General features: G+C 40.2%; 1 protein-coding gene across 1 annotated transcript; it reads left to right on the forward strand.

The window, feature by feature from the left end:
• The first annotated feature begins 230 nt into the window (after positions 1-230).
• Positions 231-1058, forward strand: LOC119779313 (basic proline-rich protein-like). The gene has a single exon (XM_038278913.1). The coding sequence runs from the start codon at positions 231-233 to the stop codon at positions 1056-1058; it is 828 nt and encodes a 275-aa protein (XP_038134841.1).
• The last annotated feature ends 19452 nt before the right edge of the window (positions 1059-20510 follow it).

The following is a 20510-nucleotide window of genomic DNA, read 5'->3' on the forward strand; positions in this document are numbered from 1 at the left end:
CCACAACCCCCCCCCCACACAAAAAAACAAACAAAAACAAAAACAAAAAAAAATTTTAATATTCTCCCCCCCCCGGAGAAAAAAGGGCCGCAAAAAAGCAGTGCCAACACCCCCCGCCCACACACAGGACCCCCCACCCATGCTCCCCCCCAGAAAAGTCAACATGCCCGCCTCCCCGGAGACAGGGGAAGCCGGAACAGGGAAACCCCCCCCCCGGGGCGCCCCGCCGGATGCGGGGGGGCCCGAGCAGCCCAACAGAAACAAAACCCCGGAAGGCCCACAAGGACGAAAACCCACGGCACCAACCAAACCCCCAGGGGACTCCCCCACCCAAAAAACAACGAAACCACCCCCCCCCCACCGAAAGCAAACACGCCCCAAGGAAAGCAAAGGACGAGAGCCCACCCCGGGGCACGCCAGGACCGAGCGCAAAACGCCCCAGCCCCAGAAGCCCGGGACAAGCAGCAAAAGAAAGCAGCGCGCGACCCCCCCACCCCCGCCACGAAAAACAGCACGACCCACCCCGCTCCGGCCCCCCAGCCACAGGCCGCGAGAGGAGGACGGCCACGCCCGGCCCGGTCGTCCCCCCCCCCCCCCCAAAACCGAGCAACCTCCCCTCCCAAGCCCCGGGACGTTGCACCCACCAGCGTCACCCGGGACCCCCCCCCAACAGAGCGAAACCACACCCCGCCCCCGGGGCACTCCAAAGGGGCCCCGAACCCCCAACCGCCACAACAGACACACAAAACCCGGCACAGGGGCGAACCCAGCCCCCCCGGCGAAACCACGGCAAGAAGGCCCAACCCCCGAAAAACCCCACCCGGGGGAAGGAGGCCCCCCGAGCCCCGCCCCAGCAGAAGCCCCCGGCCAGCAACAAAAAAACCCTGCCGGCGCCCAGCCCCACCAGCAGCAGACAGCCACCAGGGAGTAGCCCCCGTCGCCCCCGGAAAACCCCCAAGAGCACCCCACGCGGCCGCCGCAGGACCCCCCCCCGGGCCCCCCGACCCCCCCCGCGGGGGCAACAGTCCCCGGGGCCCGACCCCCAGGCACCCCCCTGAGCACCCCCCCAGCCCAGGACCAAGGACCCCGAAAAAACCCCCCCGCCCCAAAGACCCCACCTAGCCCCCCCAAACTAAGTGAGGAGGACAAAGGGGGCCCCGAGAGATCGGTTGTGGGGTGCGATGTGTCTCAAGATTAATATGATCCCAAAAACGTCTCTGTAATGATTTATGTTTAGTTTTTTTATCTTCCCAAAATGGGATAGTTTTCTTTGCGATACATAATGCAGTGAATGCCAAGCAAACCGTTTTTTTTTCCCGGCTTCCCCCCAAAATCACCCAGAAGCAAATGAAGGGGAAATTAGGATTTTTTAAAACCCCCGGGCCCGTGATGATCCTTAATACTGTACCAGAATTCTGAACCCGGGTGCAAACCCCTAGGCGTGAAAAATAATTTCAAGCGATTGCTTGCATGTGGACAGTGTTAGATTGCGCAAACCTCTTGAATAATCTTTGACTGTAAGTGACTTGGAGGGGTTTTGTATTGTATTAATTGTAAATTGGGGTTTTTTGGTCATGTTAAAGTTTTTAGACATATCTGAGCCCAGATGTTTTGTTCAAAGCGATGATAAATTTTCCTCCCCCTTTAGTAAAAGGAAAAGGGTTTTGTATATCCGTTTAGTCAGTGTCCTGTATAACTTAGACAGTAGTTTGGGGGGGGGGTTAATCTAGAAAATTATTTTTAGTTGGAATTTTTAAACCCCCCATCAATATGCTTAAAAATTTTTTTTTAATTATAGCTTTGATTTGTCATTTCTAAGAAAAATTTTTTTTTGTTAATGCCCAATTTTAAATTTTAATCTAGCGAATGTGATAAATGTACCTTAAACAAATGACCCCGATAGTAATACCTTTATTCTTTCCCGTAGGGGAAGTTTTCACTTTTTTTTTTTTGTAGAAAGTCAGGGTTTTTTTCCCGATGGGTGTACGACTGACGGGATAAAAGGGTGGTTCGTTATTTTTAAATTTTCCCCCCATGCTGAGGGGGAGAGTGATGTTAATATTTTTGAAAAGGGGGTTCCCTTTGATTTGACTAATAAACGGCAAATTGAGATTATTATATTCTGCAATATTGTTTTGTGTTATCCCGGGGGTATTAAGGATTATGTTTTATCCCCTTTAGAGATGTATTGTAAACTATTGCTAAATAGTTTATTGGAAGTTAGGTAAATTGTCCCCCTTGTCTTTAGTTTTCTGTATGTTTTTAAGCTGAACGGGGGGTTTGTCCTTCCAAAGAAATTTAGAGATGGAAAAATCGAGATTAAACCCATTCGGTTTATGGTTTATTTGGGATCATTTAAAATAGGTAGTTAATTCTGGGTAAAACCTCATTTTAATTGAGGCTTCCCGACCCAAAAAGGGGGATCGGAAGCGATTTCCAAAACTTTCTAGGTCCCCTTTTTATTTTTTTAAAAGAGGGGTGTGTTGGTTTTGGAACTCAGCTAGTTTAGATGAACAGTAATTCCCAAATATTTGATATTTCCTGATTTCAATTTAACCCGGGGTTTGTAGGAAACAATTAATTGGTGTATTACAGTTTGACCAATTTATAGAGTATTCTGAGACTTTTGAGAAAGATTCTAGTAAACTAATCACTTGAGAGAGGCAAGTGTTTGAGTGCTGGAGATAAAGTAATACATCATCTGCGTAAAGACTAATTTTATGCTCCATTTTCATGCCTTTTATACCTTTAATCATATTTGTTTGTCTGATTGTAGCAGCCGGAGGCTCAATAAAAATAGCAAAAAGTGAGGGGGAGAGTGGGCATCCCTGTCTGGTGCCCTCTGGAGACAAAAACTGGAAGATGTTTGATTGTTTGTCCTGACACAGGCTGTTGGGAAGCTGTATAATATTTTTAACCAATTTATAAAGGAATTGCCAAAGCCAAATTTATGTAGAGTAGCAAATAAAAATTTCCAGTTTACTCTATCGAATGCTTTTTTCTGCATCTAAGGACAATATATAGGATTTAAGATTTTTGCTGTAGGAATAATCTATTAAATTCAGCAGTCTGCGTGTGTTAGCAGCTGACTGCCTCCCTTTAATGAAACCAGTTTGATCTGGGTGGATTATGAGAGGAGTGACTTTATCTAACCGTTTTGCTAAAGCTTTACAGACTATTTTAATATCCACATTAATTAAGGATATGGGACGATAGCTGGTCGGAAACATAGGATCTTTGCCTGGCTTAAGCAGGAGACTAATGGTGGCAGAATTCATATTAACTGGAAATTTGCCATTATCTAGAGTTTCCTGCAGCATTCTGTGGAACGTTGGGGCCAGAATGTTCCAGAACTCTTTATAGAACTCAGTAGGGAACCCGTCTGGACCTGGCGCTTTATTATTTGGCATGTTTTTTAATGCTTCCTGAACTTCAGCTGTAGACAGCGGTGAGTCCAGGGTCGCTCTTTGACTCTCTGATAATTTAGGAAGAGTTATTTTATCCAGAAATCGCTTGATATCATTATCTGATGGATTTAACTGTGATGTGTATAAAGATTTATAGAAATCTCGGAAGGCATTGTTAATATCCTCCGGATCCTGTAATGTATTACCAATTGAATCTGTAACTGCAAATATAGTCGTTTTTTCTTTGTTTATTTTTAGCTGGTTAGCTAAGAAGCTTCCTGACTTATTGCTATGTTCAAAGTTGTCAATTCGAAGTCTTTGAATTAAAAATTTATTTTGTTTTTCAATAAATTCGTTTAGTTCTAGTTTTATTTTACGGATTTCCCCTAACTTTTCCTCATCTAGCGAGCTTTCTAGTAACTTTATTTTTCCCTCTAATTCCTGGATCTTTTTTTGTTCTAACTTTTTTTTATGAGATGAAAATGAAATAATTTTACCTCTCATCACTGCTTTCCCTGCCTCCCATAGTATAGATGCTGATGTTCCTGGTAAATCATTGCACACCAAGTATGATGCCCACTCTTCCTTGAAAAATTTGAGAAACTCTTCATCTTTAAGCAGTGATGTATTTAATCTCCAGCTCTTGTTTTGTGGGACTATTTTTTTTATTTATTAGGGTTAAAGTAACAGGAGCATGATCACTGACAGCAATAGGATGGATTACAGCATCTGAGACGTCAGACAGCAGTGAGCTGCTGATTAGGAAATAGTCCAGACGAGAGTAGGAATGATGGACATTGGAAAAGAAAGTGTATTCCTTACTGTTAGGATGAAGAGATCGCCATGCATCGCAAAGACCAAAATCACTCATGTATTGTTTGACTACATTTAATGATTGCCAACTGCGCTGAGTCCCTGTTGTACTCAACCTGTCCATTTCTCCATTTAGACCAAAGTTGAGGTCACCCCCAATAATTAGAGAACAATCCCCGTGCTTTGAAAGTGCATGAAAAACTTTGTGGAAGAATGAGGGGTCGTCAACATTTGGAACATATATGCTGACAATACACAACTTTTGGTTATAAATAGATATTTTAATTATGATGAATCTGCCTTCAGGATCTATAATTTTGTCTAATAAAGTAAAACTGAGGTTTTTGTGGATTAAAATAGCTACCCCTCTCTGTCTCGAGTTATAGCAGGCTGCAAACACATCAGGGAACTCAGGGGAGTTAAGATCACTTATAGATGCCGCTGATTTATGGGTTTCTTGCAATAAGACAACATCTGCATTTAATCTTTTAAGCTGGTTAAAAATCTTAAGCTTTTTCTCTCTGGTGCCAGCCCCATGCACATTCCATGTCACAAACCTTACATTCACCATAGGTGTGAGTGAGAAGATGAAAAGTACATGCCTCTGAATAAATAGTTATACCTAGACCCAGGTAGCATCAAACCGTGTGCTTGTGATTGTGTGGACCACAGGGAAGAAGCAGACGAATAAGGAAAAGGAAGACAGAAAATTAAGAGAGTGCAATGAGTGAGAAAAGGTGAAAGAAAAAGAACCCCAGCCCATGCATTCTGTACCCAGCTGTAACTAGCAGTCATACCGTGCAAACGTGCTCTAGAGCTGTGCATATATTTCATTTATCACTGTGAAATGTTCTATACACTTTAATCAGGTGTCACATGCTTTTAAACCTGCCTGTTGTGCATCTAATAAAGCCAAGGAGTGATCTTCTGATCCCTGAACAACTGACCATTAATATAAAGTTTGTCAACTGCTACTGTAGCTCTGACGCCTTCACTGATGTATTTCTTCCTGATTGGGAATAACGCTCGCCTGCGATCTAATATTTCCTTTGGATACTGGTCATTGACGCTGAAATCTGTTCCTCTCAGCTCTCTGCCCTGACTCCTGACCTGCTCTTTCTGCTTGTAATGCTCAAACTTAGCTACAATTGGTCTAGGACGGGATTTATCAGGCTTCTTACCTCCGAGCCGGTGAACGCCATGGAAGGTGATGTTTTTTACCTGGTCCGCCGGGATTTTCAGCTTCTTCTGGAGGAACTCACGTACTATCGCCTCAGGGTCCTCGTCCTGCTGTTCAGCGATTCCAGCGAAGACGAGATTGTCTCTCATGCTCCGCGACTGAATGTCCAGAATGGATTCCTTCATCTTTCTATTTTCGCCGGACAGCTGGATCATCCCCTCGGCGAGTTTGGTGACTTCCCCCTTCAGCGCTTCATTCTCGGCGGTGACGGAGGCCAGCTGAGCTTGGCTGAATTCCAGCGACTCTCTCAAAGCTTGAAACTCCTTATGCAGGACTTCTACCAGGGCAAGGCGGGCGTCCAAGCTAGTTAGCTTTTTGTCGATGGATTCCAGGACGTCGCTGTAGCTCCTGTCTGGAGACAAAGTAGATGTAGAAGCAGCACTGGTTGAACTAGACCGACATCGTTTGGAAGACGGTGTGTTCGTGGATGTGGGATTCTTCAGCTTCCCCATTACGATGTTGTCAAAACACTCGTCCAGGTAGCTCTCCAGGCTCGTCAAGGTCTCGTCTTCCAGTTTGTTCCCTCGGAAATACGGTACAATTGTCAAAGTTTAAATCTGCTTGTTTTATTTACATTTATTGGCTTACTTACCAGGACTGGAATTGTTTGTTTGCTCTGCACATAAATGCATTTAAGTGCAGAGCAAGAGCTACCATGGACCTATTGACTATTTTTCTAATCAATAGTCTTCTTGTCTGGACAGTCATTTTAAAGGTACACTATGCAACCGGTGTTGATTTTCCAGTGAGGCTCCTTCCAGAGGGCGAAAGTAAAAGTGCACTGTCGTAAATATGCTCAGCTGTTCTCCTGGTTTCTCCGTCAAGCCAGGCGCGGTTGTTTTGAGCTTAGCAGCGAATGACTAACGCTGCGTTCACACTGGACGTAGCTGGCGCGACAGAAGCAGCGAGTTTACATGCAAAGTCAATGGTTGATGCGCGTCAAGGCGCAGCAAAAGGTCCCGCGGCGCGTTTTGAGCACCAGGCGCAGCACGTCTGAGCAGCTGAAGCAGCGCGTCGGGTGCGTTTAACGCAGGGAGAGAGACACAGCGCTGATGATCACTCCTCTTAAACAGTTTATTGACGCCTAAATTAACTTAAAATGCAGAAATCTGCCGGCAGAATATGCAGTTTGGATTATTTAGATGAAAAACACCTACCAGCTGCCGCGGTGAACCGCTGCTGATGAAGGGATCCATACTGTCGGCGCCCCGCTGGTATGTGGGGGTCTGAGCGGCTCCGACAGAAAAAATATTGAAGGCAGGATAATAATCTGAATGAACTGACGGCACTGATTAAGTTTTCAGGTGTATTTTCTCACTTAAACACATATTAAAACTACTTTATTCCCACTGATCACAGCAAATATAGCTGCAAGGCAGAGAAAGGATAGTGAAGCTCCGCCCAACGCGCCTCAGACACACTTTTGCACCGCGCAGCCAGAGCAGCAAAGCTGCTTCAGCCGCGCGTCAGTAACTAACTGGTACAAGCAGCAAAAAGGAAGCAGCAGACGGGATTTTGCTGCTTTTGCTGCGAGAACGTAGCATAACTGCACAAAGATTGCCACTGTGCTAGCAACGAGAATGCTTTTAACAGGGGGCGTGTAGCAGTTCTCGCCGTAAAGCAAGACTGACTCTCACGAGACTTCTGAGCCTGTGGGTGCGCGTCGGTGCTCCTGCAGTTGCAAGTGCAGTATTTCTCCCACAGACCACCAGGGCGGCCGAGAATACCTTTGTTCAACCTGAAATGACTCATTTAGTCATCCAAAACGTTATGGAACACATTAATTAACTGAAAAATGTGTCCCTTTAAACTAACAGCCATGCCTTTTTAGGGTTGTACTGTAATTTTGCTGTCCTCTTTCTGTTTTAGAGTGATATATTGAAAAGAGCTCAGAAAATGGGGAAAGCTTAAGACATTGGTTTCTGACCCAACCTTGCTTTGATTCAGTTTTAACCCATACCTGAGTTCTGTCTTTCATGATGCTGTTTGTTCACTGATGCCCTCTAAACAACCCCTAAGGCCTTTACAGGGCATTTTTTATACATTAAATTGCACATAAGTGGGTTATTTCCTCATAAGTTGATTATTAAAAAAAAGAAGGCTGCACATCAAAAAATCATGTGTACTACAGTGTGACAATATCTTAAAGTTCAAGAGGTATAAGTATATTTCCGATGAACTGTGTACCTATGTCTACAGCTTCCACCTCCCTAAGGAAGAATCAGTCTTAAAATGGCATCTCTTGCAAGGTACTTTTGAAGAATTTACATTAGAATATATAGAAAACCAGCTATATTTTCTTCTTACATTCCTGCCTAGTTTAGAGCTTTATCGAACAGCTATAGAGTGCAAGGATGACATCCAAAAGCAAGGTGTATAAAACATATTTTTGCTGAGTACAAGTTTGACATTCTAGGGATGAGGCTTTCAGTGCAATACAAACACAGCAATTCCTAAAAATATGTATTTCCAGCACACACTGTTCATTTTATATTTGTAGGATGAAAGCTGTTCCACCATCTACTTAGGCAGCTGTGGGAAGAATGGAAATTGCAAGTTTTCAAACTAAAGTAAAAACTTCTGAGAATACTTTTCCTTTTTAAAATACCATATGAGAGTATTACAAATAAAAAAAATGTAGATATAATGATAGTTTTGATTAGCATTGTTTTATACTGTCATTTATTTGGCATTTAATGAAATTTTGGTATAATTTACTTTCAGCATTTGAACAGTTTTACAGTTCGCTTGGCTGTTATGTTTTGCATCTTCGATCCATTTCATGTCACCACACCACATATCATCTGAAAGACATCAAGATTTGGACATCAGAGCTCTACATGTTTTAATTATCAGCCAGTCAATGGTGAATTTGCTGGTATGCTTTGTGTTACATTGTCTAGTTCTGCTCCCTCATTATATTGGTGTGCACTGATGGCACATGTTTTTGGAAGCACTTTTAAATATACAGTGGAATTAATTAACCATCTCTTGGCATGTCCTGCACCACCAAACTATGATAAATGTAGCTCCATGCTTGACAGTTGCTCTGGGGGTCTGCCTCCAGAAATGCAGTGTTTGGTTTATTCCAGGTGTATATTCTGGTATCAAAATACCAGAGTACCTGGGTGTGACAGCAGTTGTTGGTATTTTACTCCACTTCTAGACTATCTTCTATTCAATGGCTAATCACTTATTTCGAGACTTTACTAAAACTCTTCCCAGATTCTTAGAGTGCTACTCTGCTATCAGAAGTCGAGGTCTGTTTCCATATCTTTATGGTTGTTATTGTCACTTACAAAGTCAGTAACACCAAAATAATTAACTGAGCTCCAGGTCAACCCTCTTTCACAATAATTAACAATATTCTAATTATGTGTACTTGATGTGATACATTTCTGTGATATTAGCCACTATACATTTGTATGGGGAACGAAAAAGCCAATTCCTATAACTGAGAAAACAATGGATTTGATTTTAGTGTAATCAAAGAAGTTTGTGACCTTCCCTGCTGATTTTATTTTCTACATGCAGAAAGGACTTCTTTGTCTCACTGCCATTTAATGTTATGACATCGTTATTTCAAGATATTTGGTCTTGCTAACCTTTACATTGACAAGCAGTGTGCTAGCTACGATAAAAGTACACACACACACATACACATATATACATATAAGTCATGGTGGCTGCTTTCTGAAACAGGGGAGGCTCTGTGGTGTTAATTAAATTTACATGTCCTGTATTCCATTAACAAATGTTCAAACAAATAAAACACATTACTAGAAGGAGTGAAAATAGCTGTAGTGAAGCACTCTGATATAACAAACTCCAGAAACTATGGCAGGAGTTCAGCATAAGACGATTGTTGTGACTGAATGACAACTTTTCCCTCTTGACTCATGAGGAAAACCTCCTCGCTGTCTGGCCACTGGCATTCAACAATCCTTAAGTATGTTTGACAATCAGCATCGAGCAGCCAGCTTCACTATATATATATATATATATATATATATATATATATATATATATATATATATATATATATATATATATATATATATATACACTCACTGGCCACTTTATAAGGTACACCTGTCCAACTGCTCGTTAACACTTAATTTCTAAGCAGCCAATCACATGGTGGCAACTCGGTGCATTTAGGCATGTAGACATGGTCAAGACAATCTCCTGCAGTTCAAACCGAGCATCAGTATGGGAAAGAAAGGTGATTTGAGTGACTTTGAACGTGGCATGATTGTTGGTGCCAGAAGGGCTGGTCTGAGTATTTCAGAAACTGCTGATCTACTGGGATTTTCACGCACAACCATCTCTAGGGTTTACAGAGAATGGTCCAAAAAAGAGAAAAACATCCAGTGAGCGGCAGTTCTGTGGGCGGAAATGCCTTGTTGATGCCAGAGGTCAGAGGAGAATGGTTCAGACTGGTTCGAGCTGATAGAAGGGCAACAGCGGCTCAAATAACCACCCGTTACAACCAAGGTGGGCAGAAGAGCATCTCTGAACGCACAGTACGTGGAACTTTGAGGCAGATGGGCTACAGCAGCAGAAGACCACACCGGGTGCCACTCCTTTCAACTTAGAACAGGAAACTGAGGCTACAATTTGCACAAGCTCATCAAAATTGGACAATAGAAGATTGGAAAAACGTTGCCTGGTCTGATGAGTCTCGATTTCTGCTGCGACATTCGGATGGTAGGGTCAGAATTTGGCGTCTACAACATGAAAGCATGGATCCATCCTGCCTTGTATCAATGTTTCATGCTGGTGGTGTGGTGTCATGGTGTGGGGAATATATTCTTGGCACTCTTTGGGCCCCTTGGTACCAATTGAGCATCGTTGCAACGCCACAGCCTACCTGAGTATTGTTGCTGACCATGTCCATCCCTTTATGACCCCAATGTACCCAACTTCTGATGGCTACTTTCAGCAGGATAATGCACCATGTCATAAAGCTGGAATCATCTCAGACCGGTTTCTTGAACATGTCAATGAGTTCACTGTACTCAAATGGCCTCCACAGTCACCAGATCTCAATCCAATAGAGCATCTTTGGGATGTGGTGGAACGGGAGATTCGCATCATGGATGTGCAGCCGACAAATCTGCGGCAACTGTGTGATGCCATCATGTCAATATGGACCAAACTCCCTGAGGAATGCTTCCAGCACCTTGTTGAATCTATGCCACGAAGTATTGAGGCAGTTCTGAAGGCAAAAGGGGGTCCAACCCATTACTAGCATGGGGTACCTAATAAAGTGGCCGGTGAGTGTATATATATATATATATATATATATATATATATATATATATATATATATATATATATATATATATATATATATATATATATATATACTACTGTTTTCTCACCCCTCTTGGGGTGGTATGTGTCATCCTCAAGCTCGGGTCCTCTACCAGAGGCCTGGGAGTTTGAGGGTTCTGCGCAGTATCTTAGCTGTTCCTAGGACTGTGCTCTTCTGGACAGAGACCTCTGATGTTTTACCTGGAATCTGCTGTAGCCACTCTCCCAGTTTGGGGGTCACAGCCCCCAGTGCTCCAATTACCACTGGCACCACTGCTGCTCTTACTTTCCACATCTTTTCTAGCTCCTCTTTCAGCCCTTGGTATTTCTCAAGCTTCTCGTGTTCTTTCTTCTTGATGTTGCTGTCGCTTGGGATTGCCACATCTATCACTACTGCCTTATTCTGCTGTTTGTCGATCAACACGATGTCTGGTTGGTTAGCCATCACCTGTTTGTCAGTCTGGATCTTGAAGTCCCATAGGATCTTAGCTGGGTCATTCTCAACTACCTTAGGAGGTGTCTTCCATTTTGACCTTGGGACTTCCAGCCCATACTCATGGCAGATGTTCCTGTACACTATGACAGCTACCTGGTTGTGGCGTTCCATGTATGCACTTCCTGCCTGCATTTTACACCCTGCTGTTATGTGCTGTATTGTTTCAGAGGCATCTTTGCACAGTCTGCATCGGGGGTCCTGCCTGGTGTGGTAGACCCTGGCCTCTATTGATCTTGTACTGAGTGCCTGTTCTTGTGCTGCCATGATTAGTGCCTCTGTGCTGTCCTTCAGTCCAGCCTTCTCCAGCAGCTGGTAGGATTTTTTGATATCAGCCACTTCTTCTATTTGTCTGTGGTATATGCCGTGCAGTGGCTTGTCCCTCCATGATGGTTCTCCTTCCTCTTTCTTGTCCTCGCTTTCGGTTTTCTCCTGCCTGAGGTATTCACCAAGCCATTTGTCTTTGGGGGCCATCTTTCTGATGTACTCCTGGGTCTTAGTTGTTTCATCCTGGACAGTGGTCTTGACACTCACTAGCCCTCGGCCTCCCTCGCTACGCTTGGCATACAGTCTCAGGGTGCTGGATTTGGGGTGGAACCCTCCATGCATTGTGAGGAGCTTTCTTGTCTTGATGTCAGTGGCCTCTATCTCCTCCTTTGGCCAGTTTATTATACCAGCGGGGTATCTGATGACTGGTAGGGCATATGTGTTGATGGCTTGGATCTTGTTTTTCCCATTCAGCTGACTTTTCAGGACCTGCCTTACTCTTTGTAGGTATTTAGCTGTGGCAGTCTTTCTTGCCATCTCCTCGTGGTTTCCGTTAGCCTGTGGCACCCCAAGGTATTTGTAGCTGTCCTGCACATCTGTAATGTGGCCTTCTGGTAGTTCAACCCCCTCGGTTCTGATCATCTTCCCTCTCTTTGAGACCATGCGACCGCAGCTACAGTGATCCTAGAGATGCTTGGCTATAAGACATATATATATATATACATATATATATATATATATATATATAGATATATACATATATATATATATATATATATATAGATAGATAGATAGATAGATAGATAGATAGATATAAAACCAAATTACGTTATATACAAAACCAAATTTGTTATTTGTTTATCTTTTGATTCATTAAAGTTACACATAAGACCGAAAGTAAACATCCATAGTAAGTCAAGCATTCTTTTGTGAATGAAGGGATTAATCTTGCTTCTGCCTTCGCACACCAGATGTTGACTGATGTCATATAAGTCATCAAATCCAGCAGAGGATACCGATGTCAGTGATAATCATGCTACCTAAAATATGTTATCTTTTTGTGAGAAGAAATATAGAAAGAGGCCTAATTCTCTCAAAGAGAGGTGAGTGAAAGAAACATAGTTAGTAAGTTATTCATATAGACTTGTCCCTTTGCCTATGGCTTCATTTATCAACAGATGAATTAGAGTCAGTCGCAGCCATGACTCATTACACCAGCATTACATCCTCCTCCCTGTTTCAGTAAAGGTGAGCAATACTCTTTTGAAGATAAGCCATTTAGAATTATTAATTAGCACATACCGGGACTTATCTCCCTATATGTTCTTTTACCATTGTAAAATAGAGCTGTGTTTATTTTGCAGATTTTATTTTGATAAAAATAAAAAAATCAACATTTAAGATGATGATATAATAAAAATTATATTATAAATTTTGAGTATATTTACTTAAAAGTAGTATATGTTCTGAGTTATTTATTGATAAAGGTATGTTTAAAGAGACAATATGTACGTTTTAAATAAACATATTAAAATAGCCTTTTTTTTTTTGCCTTTACAACTAAAATATTGTTTGATGAGCAGACTGACACCTCGGTAGTTCAGTGCAGGTGCATCTATAAGCCTGTAGCATATTTCCTTAATGTACTTTGGGTCAGAAGTTCCCACACTGTTCGGCGGATGTGATGTCAAGTACATCCATGTTAAATGTGTCCTACCTAACAAACAATTGATGTGTTACAGTATATTCAAGGTAGATTTTGTGGATCCAGCTCAACTCAGACACCAGTGGGAACTCCACATAAGGTGAAAAATGTAAAAAAAAAATAAACTTGTTAATTCCAAAAAAAGAAAATTCAAAGCAATCCACAGGACTTTGTTTCAAAGATTGAAAGCATTCCGCTTCCCATCCAATAAGATTTTTCTATTCATTCATTGAAAAAGCTTCCTGGATGAGAAGCGAAAGGTCTTCAAACTTGGAAACAAAGTCCTGTGGATTATTTTTTTGTTTCTTTTTTTGGAATGACTATGACCTGGATTACTGAGAATCTTCCCCAGCATAAACTTGTTAAGTACAAGTGCAAGCTACGAGAACAAGCAGAAGAGTGCTGCAGTTCTAGGTTTTGGCCTGTTGAAATTTAGATTTCTCTTTTTTCATATTTTAATTTACCCTATTTACTCACTATAAAAATTTTCATCTGCAAGGCCACACAATGCCCCTGTGTGAGGGTGTTTGTAGACCAGACATAGCTTCTTCCCAAAACAAGCCAGATTCTTTCTCAAGGTTTATTCATAACATGTTACTGTTAACCAAAATGTCTGTAATTTGTTTTGACTCTGACTACTTTTCCATTGTTGTAAGTAAGGGGGAACGAACGCTGCTCAGGCAGAACGCGTTAAAACTGTGCCATGTTGAATACTGTGTGTATAATGAACTGTTCTCTCTTTGCAAAGATATGACAAAATAGTTCGGACTGAGTGAAATCCATCGATCTCCGTTTATTTAATACTTTTTCCCACTACAGGCCAAAGCCTGTTGAAGGTTGCTACTTTCCTCATCTTTCAAGAAGGTTAAAAAGGGCAAAAAAAAAAACTTTTACAGTGTTTTTACAGTGAAAAACAGAGTAAATAAAATATTACTTTTATAAACATTCTTTATGTTTGCTGGTAATCTTAAATAAAAAAGTGATTAGCATATCTGAACAGTCTACAATCAGGATTAGTCTGTTATTACTAGCATTATACTGCAGGAAGAAAGACAGTGTGAAGCACATGGTACGGAAATCTTTTGGATTCTGTTAAATTCGAGAGATGTGGCGACAGCAGCTGCTCAGAGGCTTGGAAGCCAAATTATTATTTTTTGTCATGGGCCCAAATACCTGACAGCATCCCTGCCAATAAGTCTATGATTAAACCAAATATAACAAACGCAATTGCATTTTATCTCACTTTGAAGTCAAGTTTCACTCTTAATCATGAATCTTAGAAGTAGGCCTTTAGTAGAACTAAGTTTTAATGTAAAAAAGAAAAAACAAACAAAAAAACCCCAGCAAGGATCTCTAAATAGAACATAATACAAATATTTAGGGTTCGAATATGCATTTTAGTAAACATTCTGATGAGATCATTTCGAATCTAGAGGATAATGTGAATTTATTTTTCTCTGAGTAATAAGGCTTATCAAGGTGCATCTCACTTTTTTTCAGCATGACGTTTAAAACATAAAAGAAAATCCTTCTGCTTAAAGTTATCATAGATACACAGCTAATATTTGAAGTCATTTTATAAGTTGAGTGGATGCCTGTGTGGCTTTGGGACTGTAGGGAGTTTATTTAGTAGAAAATGTCTTGCAATGATGACTCTAGAAGGAAAATGTCATACTTTGCATATTTCATTTATTCAGCTAGCTTTTATCTGTGCCCACCAGGGGCTATATTGTAAACAGGGGAGACTCAGGCCCAGCCATTACACAGTAACAATTAGCAGAACATCCCTGAAGGTGCACTAGAGCCTGGAAATGATTTCAAATCGGGTTTGTGGGCAGAATCACTAAATCCGTGATAGAGTCAAAAGTTTTCAAAATATTTTTTTGTGTTGTTATCTAGATATAGACTAGAGAGCTGCTAACTTAGTAGTCCTAAGGGTTAAAAGGTTTGGGCAAGATAGCATCTGCAGTGACTAATGGTGGAAACAAATAAAGAAACTAAAATATAAAGAAAGATAAAGAAGCAAATAACCTTGGTTGTATTGGTGCACAGCTAGCTGACCTAAAAAAAGTTGGTGAGACTTTTTTGCAAGTAAAAACAGTAAGAAAATCAAAACTGTTAAATTTGAGGGACTAGTGGCCAACAAAAAACCCCATCAAAATGGAATCTGAGTAGATTAATTCAGCCAGTCATTATCCTTATCACCTCTTGTTCAGCCGTTCATTAGTATTCACCATGGTTAATGGATCATCAGAGTCAATTTCTGGCTCAAACATGGCCAGAGGCAATGAAAGTATATTCTTATCAGCACAATTTGAAAACAGGTCATTTGTATTGGAGTCACCATTCTTGTCATTGCAAAAATCTGGAAAATGCAGCTCTCAAAGTTAAACTTTCCCGTTTCAGTTAGTAGAAGTGCTTTGACTACATACTACAGAAGAAATTGACTCTGCTCAATGTTTGTGTTTATTTAAAAATGTTCAGTTTCGAAATGAAGGCTTTGTCCAAAGTTTTCGGAATATTTACCCTGGATCTGCCCACAGCCCCATCAGAATCTTCTGTATCTCAGAAAGTACAAGTCTTCATCTAAAATCCATGTCATAAACCCATATTGTATTAATGTCAGAATAAGTTGAAGTTTTTATAAAAAAGCAGACCTTTGCTAATGCCAGTGGAGGCTGGAATAGTCTCCCTTTAATAGCATTTTGAAAACATATCATGCAGATTCAATTTATCACCTTTTCTTTTTGCTGCCTACAGCACAATGTGAACTATCAACTTATTAAAAAGGTTCTGGAAAAACAGAATAGCTTCCAACTGCATCAGATTAAAAAAAGATTTATTGAACATTCCTCCAAAAATATTAAAATGTGCTCTGCTTTGGTATCAACTCATGTACTGTACATTAATAATACAGACTCTCTTTGTGCTTAAATTTAAACACCAGAAAAGAAGTATAGCACAGAATTTACAATAGCACAGTATTTACAGCTTCTCCTGCACATTTTATCTTAAACAATGGGAAGCTGAGTGAACAAGATGCTGGTAGGAGCATAGCAAACAATTTATACAAACCAAACATATCACGCTGAAAATAGATCTTTAAACAATAAAGTATTTTGTTCCCTTATGAAAGTATTTTCATTGGTAGACTATCACCTATACTGCATGTTAATTCAGAGAGTTTAAGACATTGCAGAGTGACTTTTAAAAAGGTAAATTATGAACTAATATCTCACTCATCTCTTAATTTGCCACCTTGATGACAACTTTTCCTTAGACTGTGGTTGCAGTCTTTAGCTGATAGTTAATAAGTTGCACTTTTTATGCATAAAATGAAATATTTGAAAATAAACCAACTTATAATTTGAGTACATTTAGCAAATGGAGCCAAATTATAACAGATAATTATTTGAAGCACAGGTACTAGTTGCACAATAATGAGTATCCTAACAATCCAGAGAAATCAAGTATTACCAGGTATTTAAATATTCTTTTGTTGATCAGAATAGGGAACTTCTACTTAATAATTCAGGTTTTCTGTCTGCCTCAGTAATAAACAATGAAATACAGTGGCCCTTTTGTTTTAAGCTTGTGGCCACAAGGCTGGACCAGGATCCATCTTTGCCATCATGCACAGTTATCGCAGTGGTAAAAAAAAAATAAAAAAAAATCAAAAGTTCACTGTAAAGTGCAGCTTCTTTCAAGCAACCAATTTTCTGGTCCCATGTGCATTACAGTACAAAGACGTCTGTCTTCTGCATTTAGCCCAATTCTTAGGGGAGCAGTGGGTTGCTTGCAGCACCCAGGGAGCATTCTATGACTAAGGGTCTTGCTCAGGGACCCAGAAGCAATTTGTGGGAATTAATTCAGGTACTTACAGTTTTTGTCAGAAGAGTGTGTGCTTGCGTTCTTTGTCAGAACGCACGCACACTGCTCTAACCACATGGCTCACCATGTCTCCATAACAACCATTCATTCCTATTACCATGCCAAAATGTTTTTTTTTTTTTTTTTGGTTTTGGAAAGTTTAGAAAGACAAAAGCAGTCTATCCATAAAATATTTCTCATCTGCCAGCAACAAAACCAAGCTAGCAGCAATGTGGTATAAAAATTCTGACCTTGAACAAATTTCAAAATATTTACCTGATAATTTAATGATTTTTCTTGTTATGCATTCATGCAGTCACCAACCAGAGTCATTGTGAATTACACCATAAACTAGAATGGCTTCTATTTGCAACAGAGACCCATCAGTTTTAAGTAATGCTTCAATTCACTTTTATCAGACCGTCTTCTTTTGATGCCGTGTGCGGGGTCATAATCATCACTGCTTGAATCCAGATCTTACCTGAGGCCTTTTGCTTACATTTATTTTTTAATACTACAAATTATGTTTCTTTTTTCATCCTATGCAAAACAAAAATAATGTGCTCACTGCAGCTGACTGAAGGGAACAGCAGACATTAGCAAGAGAGAAGCTATAGGGTCAATTTATTGATGGATACAAATACTGTTTAGTGGCTCTCAAAATAGTTAAAATGCCAAGGTTTTAGGGTGTTAGAAACCTGATTACCATAATGTACATATCCGCAAATAATTTTTTTTTTTTAAAAATATATAGTATTAAGTCTCTTTTGTTGGAATCAATCAACACCAAACGTTTTTACTTGTATTTAACATAAATGTTTTTAAGTCTATTGGACATTTTTTAAAAACACTCATATTAACAGCAACGTTTATGATGTAATTTAACTTTATGCTTAATTTAGTTCTGCACTCTAGCAGATACCAAAAGCTACATTTAAAACAGATTGATGGGTGGAAATGTAATCATTTTATCTAGTGCTGTCAAAATTATCGCGTTATTATCGCGTTAACGCGAGGCCATTTTAACGGCGATAATTTTTTTAACGTGAGATTAACGCTATGTGGTTTTATGGTAAAATTTTCCAAGTACATCCCGCTGCAGCCTGCGGGGAGGCGGGGCTATTTTCCCCCAGTGTATGCATTTCTCATAGGCTTCAAGAGCGGAGCTCCTCAAGGAAAAAAGACGCTCATACACTGGGTGACGCTAGTGCCTTTTCTTTAAGCCCCACCACCAACAAACAAGTTGAGTGTCTGGTAACTAGTAGCAACCTGAAATACGCTGAGAAAACAGATTACTGAGGTGAAATGGAATCTGCTACGGCACTCTTGCTGTCACAGGTCGGTATCGTGTGTGTGTGTGGGTGGGTGTGTCTGTGTGTGGGTGGGTGGGTGCTTGTGTGTGTGTTCTCATTTTTGTTAATAGTCTGAAAAGTAACTTTCATAGACTACCTCCATCTAGTGATGTCGGTCTATTGATTTTGATGTATTGATTGAAAATTGTTCATTATTATCTTGGTTAATTAACATCTAATGTTAACTGTACTACATTTTATAGCAGCAGGGTAAAATGCTTGTCTTTGTTCAAAAGACTGTATTAACTGTAAAGACTGTCTTTTACATCAGCCTGTTTTCAGGGCCTTTTTTTTGGCTACATATTTGTTATTTTTTGCTACATGCCTCCCCATCTTCTTGCCATATGTTTCTATGGCATAAATCAGTATCTGTGACCTGTTTTCATTTAAAAAAAAGAACATTGGCACAAACCTAGCCTGTATGTATTTTTTGTATGTCATCGAGAGTATTTAAATGATTTTCAATCAGAAAAAAAATTTGCGATTAAAATGCGATTAATCGCGAGTTAACTCAGGCATTGATGCGATTAATCGCGATTAAAAAATTTTAATCGATTGACAGCACTAATTTTATCTATATAGCCAGAAACCTCAATTTCATTGTAAGAAACATCACCTCAGAGCATCATGATGTTAGACTGGCATTTTCATAGGTTATAATCAGTGTTGATTTCCCTCAAGCACAATAGTGAAGCAGCATTCTATCAGATCCTTTAAATGGTATTCCAATGGGTGTTTCAAAAAAATAAAAATAATTCTTCTCCTGAGATACTTTTCTACAATGAGATCCTTCTGATTCTATCACTTTTATGGCTTTAAACAGACAACAATGTCTTTCAAGCCCCACATGCCTCAAAGAGCTTTGTTTCATTTTTAGTTAACCTGTGAAGCATTCATGTGACATCAAATGTGATAAACAGTTGAAACTTGTTTATCACAGTTTTGTTTCAGAAGTCCTCAAGAACTTGGCAGTTTACAAGTTTAAGAGCCGCTGTACTTTATAAAGCATGTCAAAAGCATAAAAGGTGTTACTTATTCACAATTTTAGCATTTTATATAACATAATCATTTATTTCAAATAAACCTTTTATAATTAACTATAATAAGTAACTGAAAATTAATAATGACCAAATGTCTTTCTGATACGCAGCAATTTCTACTTGGGCTTGGGGGAGGTGGCATGTGGTTGCCATGCTTTCATGCTGCTGTTCATCTAGCTTTATGTATCAGTCATCGAAATTACTTGCATGAAGTAGCAGCTTTACACTTTATATTTTATTATTCAAATAATAAGTTTTTTGATACAAGTTCTAAAAATGCAATTCCTAAGGTTGCTATAGTTTAGAGAACCACAGTAGAAATATATTTCTGAGACAAAAACATAACTATATGGTAACATGGACCCATATCTGCAATTGTTCTCATATTGTCTGTGGTTCCCAATCCTGCGTTTGCATATATTTTTAGGTGTCTTCTTGCTGCAACCCACCTAATGTATATAAATGAGAGACTAACAGGCTTCTGCAGGACTTGATGGATACTTAGGAAGTCAAGAAATCATTTGAATCAGGTTTACTGAAACACGTGCACCTAAAATAGGCAGGGCTGTGGCACCAGAGAGCCCGACATACTGTATAAACATCAATATCGCTATTTTCTGGCTTTTCGTAATTTCTCTGCCACACCACTAGCAGGTGGTATGTGTACAACCACACTTAAGAGATTTTGTAGATCAAGATAATATTCCCATGGATTGTCTGTCATTCATCTTATCCTAACAATGACCTTATATCTGAGAAAAGATGGAGCTAGCTATTAACTATATAGGCCTATTAAACTCATTCTTGTTATTATTATTTTTTAAAGCTTTTATTGTCATTACACTGTCACAAGTACAGAGCAACAAAATGAACTTTCTGCATTTAACTCCTCTCCTTGGGGAGCAGTGGGCTGCCTTTGTCCGGCGCCCGGGACCAATTTTGGGGTAAGGTTCTTTTGCTCCCACAGACTGCCACTCTGGGGCTTGAGTTCAGTACCTCTTGAT

The sequence above is a fragment of the Cyprinodon tularosa genome, unplaced genomic scaffold (assembly GCF_016077235.1).
Source record: "Cyprinodon tularosa strain WSP-4 unplaced genomic scaffold, ASM1607723v1 ctg145, whole genome shotgun sequence".
Lineage (NCBI taxonomy): Eukaryota > Metazoa > Chordata > Actinopteri > Cyprinodontiformes > Cyprinodontidae > Cyprinodon > Cyprinodon tularosa.

Coding starts and splice junctions, on each gene's coding strand:
- LOC119779313 (XM_038278913.1), top strand. CDS start 231: ATGCGGGGGGGCCCGAGCAGCCCAACAGAAACAAAACCCCGGAAGGCC.